This window comes from Psammomys obesus, unplaced genomic scaffold (genome assembly GCF_907164565.1).
Source record: "Psammomys obesus unplaced genomic scaffold, mPsaObe1.curated_primary_1811, whole genome shotgun sequence".
NCBI classification, from domain to species: domain Eukaryota; kingdom Metazoa; phylum Chordata; class Mammalia; order Rodentia; family Muridae; genus Psammomys; species Psammomys obesus.
The window spans coordinates 13,142,439-13,145,686 of NW_026586550.1; the positions used below are offsets into that span (position 1 = coordinate 13,142,439).

Genomic DNA, 3,248 nt, shown 5'->3' on the forward strand with positions numbered 1-3,248 from the left:
TATACTATGAACTTCATATTGTTGATCCACAGGTAATCTATACATTTTCTAAATTTATTTTTGTGAAGTAGGGCCTTGCTCTAGCTCTGGCTGCCTTAGTCCTCACTTTGTGAACCAGTCTCAGCCTTTTTAGTACTGAAATTATAGGCATTAAGGCCCCACACCTGTATTCAATTCTTTTCTCTCCTTTCAGAATGTTACTATCCTAAGAATGAGGTTATTTTTGCACTGTTTTGGCAAAATAGTACGTCTGAAAAAGTATGTCACATTTGACTTTCCAGGAAGGCTTGTAGTTATTCTTACATGCTTCACTGATGTATCTGTATGTTCATTCTGTGTTCAGTGAAACACACCTGTGCCACCTGGGTTTAGAGTTGATAGTACTAACAAAGTTTTTTTTGTTTTTCTTTCTGTGTCTATGTCTCTTGTTTCACTCTACCTCTCTGTCTCTATCTCCCTCTCTCCGTCTGTCTCACTTAGTCTGCTTCTGTCTCTGTCTTCTTTTCTTTTCCTTCTTCTTACACTTTACCCATCCCCGTGTGTGTGTGTGTGTGTGTGTGTGTGTGTGTGTGTGTGTGTGTGAATCAACTGCCCTTCTGGCTCTTCGTAGACAGATGAATCACATGTCGCCTATAGCGGAGTCTGGCACTCGGTCTGATAACTGCAGGAAAACTCTTGAGGTAGGAACTTATCTGGCCTGCCTTGACCCAGCCATGGGCTCGAAGCTCCTCAGCTATGTGGCCTTCTGCCTCTTGGGAGTAGGTGAGTAGCTGAGTTCCTAGGCACAGAGATATGATCCTCTTCAAGTCCTTTGAGCGTGACTACTTCTGAAATTTTCCTGAAATCTGATTATTTTTTCACAGGCCCCTTGGAGACGGCTGTTCTCCAGACCCCAAAATATCTTGTCACACAGGTGGGAAATGACGTGTCTCTCAAGTGTGAGCAAAATCTGGGCCACGATGCTATGTTCTGGTACAAGCAAGACTATGAGCTGAAGATTATGTTCAGCTACAATAATAAACAACGCATTTTAAACGAAACGGTCCCAAGCCGCTTCTCACCTCAGGCTCCGGATAAAGCCCATTTGAATCTTCATGTGAAGTCTGTAGAGCGGGATGACTCAGCTGCCTATTTCTGTGCCAGCAGCTATGACACAGTCATGCAGAGAAGCCGTTTTCCTGTGCACAAACCCAGCCAGCCAGGAAGCAGAGGAGACCGAGTGTTAACCCACACCCGAGCTCCATGTCACCTCCACCCCCCGCCTGGTACTTTTGGAAGCCCAATGATGTCTCAGCCTACAGCCCTGCCTCCTGTGATAATACCTGAGGTGAATCAGTGTTGTGTTTCATGCACAGGCGAGTCTCAGAATTCTGCAGACTAGCCAGAATGGTACTGCACATCACAGTCACCCAAGTACCTAGGCTCTGCCACCCATGAAAGACCATGGAGATTTTAACTGAGAGAAGATCCTGCTTGCTATCTTCAGCTGTGCAAGTGTTGCCTGTAACATTAGGATTGGAGGCAGGTGATCTTTACAAACATTTGAGGGGCACAACTCGGATTGGGCGAAGTAACTGATTCTAAGACTCCACAGGCAATTCAGATTATCACTGTTTTTTGTTTACAGAGAAAGGTACCTGGAAAAGCATGGATGTCTATGACCACAGGTAAACTAAAAAGAAAAGGTGAGGGAGAAGTCATTGGAAGTCAGGCTTGCACGGTCAGGGCCCCTTCTCATCAACTAATAGAAATCTCTCCCTATTCCATCATCTTTCAGCCTTCTCCGCAAACAAGCAGCAGTAAATGCTGGAGGACAGTTTGAGATACAGAAAATACTTCAGCTATAAATTTCCATGCAGTAGTTAACTGCTGGGACCACTGACATGGCAGAACACTATTGGACCACAGCACAAAAGGCCCTTGCACCCACAGATCTCCACAGCAACCAGGAACGTTAAGCACACATTATTGTCCTCTCAAAGGAATGGCCATAAAACATGTTCTTTCATCCAGAAAGCTGGAAATTGGAGATGATTAACATCCTGGTGATCTGTGTTATCTGTTGGGAGAGACAGTATCAAGTTTCTATAACCAGGACTAGAAGTGGCTAATGATTTAAAGGACCTTGATGTTAACTATGTAGCCAGAGGCTTTCCAAGTTCCCCCGACCAGAGACACTTAATAGTTTAGGTGACCCTTACATTATCTGTATAGCCAGAGGCTTCCCCAAGCTCCACGAGCAGAGGTGGTTAATAGCCCTGATTCCTGTGCAGTGGGGATCGTGTCACACCAGGATTATTTTTTCAGATTATACTGTGCTTATGCTTATTGGGAATAAACCAGCTGGCATCAGACTCCCCAACTTTTGATCCAGGCTGACAAAGTCCATCTGAACCAAGTTCTAATTCTCACTTCTTTGCAGTTCACTTCCCTGCCTGTTGCCACCACCTGCAGGGTCCTTCCCAACGCATGGCCAAACTTGTATTTTGGTACAACACAGCAGTGGTATGGGCTAGGCGCGTGATACTCACCAAGAGAAAACCTAACCATTCTGAAAGACGTGCTGTAATGCAGCTAATGTGCGCGGCTGTTAGTGATGCTGTGTGGATGTTCTGAGTTAGCCGCTTTCTTCTAGATGTGCTGTCTTCTCCTAGCATTTGAATGAAGCATTTTGAAGGGTCAAGTTCAGCATTGCTCTCCACACTAGGTGATCCTAGCATGTAGCTATTATTGCCAGCTCATAGACTTTCTGTAGAAATCAAAGTGTACTTACCAATGTCTCTCCTGTGTGATGGGGTCTGAATGCTGTAGTCCTCCATCCCCAAGGGTCTGCTGAAAACTCTTCTCAGCTCTCCAGCCTTCCAGAATATTCTCCACTCTGCCTTCAGGTAGTCCATCTTCTGCACCCACAGACTGAATAATGTTCTCCCAAAAATATTTCTTTATTCATATTGTTGAGGGATTCTTTGTGCTTCTCTGTGCCCCAAATTCTAGCTGTTTTGAATTTATTTATTTTTGTCTTCAAGTACTATGCACATGATTATTTGTCAAAATGAGCACAACAGTAAGTGAGTACTCCAATTTATTTAGGGGTTGTACAGCATTTCATTGTGTTCATTTATACCTTTATGTTTCCTAGACTAAAAACAAAAACCCAAGCACTTCCATAAAAGTACGTTTAATAAAGATAATAAATATCCAGTAACTAAGCAGTCAAATGCACACACATAGTCTTCAAGGAAATAAAA

General features: G+C 43.8%; 1 gene segment (V, D, J or C); it reads left to right on the forward strand.

Annotated features, from left to right (window-relative positions):
* The first annotated feature begins 713 nt into the window (after positions 1-713).
* Positions 714-1,381, forward strand: LOC129672558 (T cell receptor beta variable 3-1-like). The segment is given in 2 exon segments: positions 714-762; positions 864-1,381. Coding segments are annotated over 2 exon segments (567 nt in total).
* Positions 1,382-3,248: the final 1,867 nt, after the last annotated feature.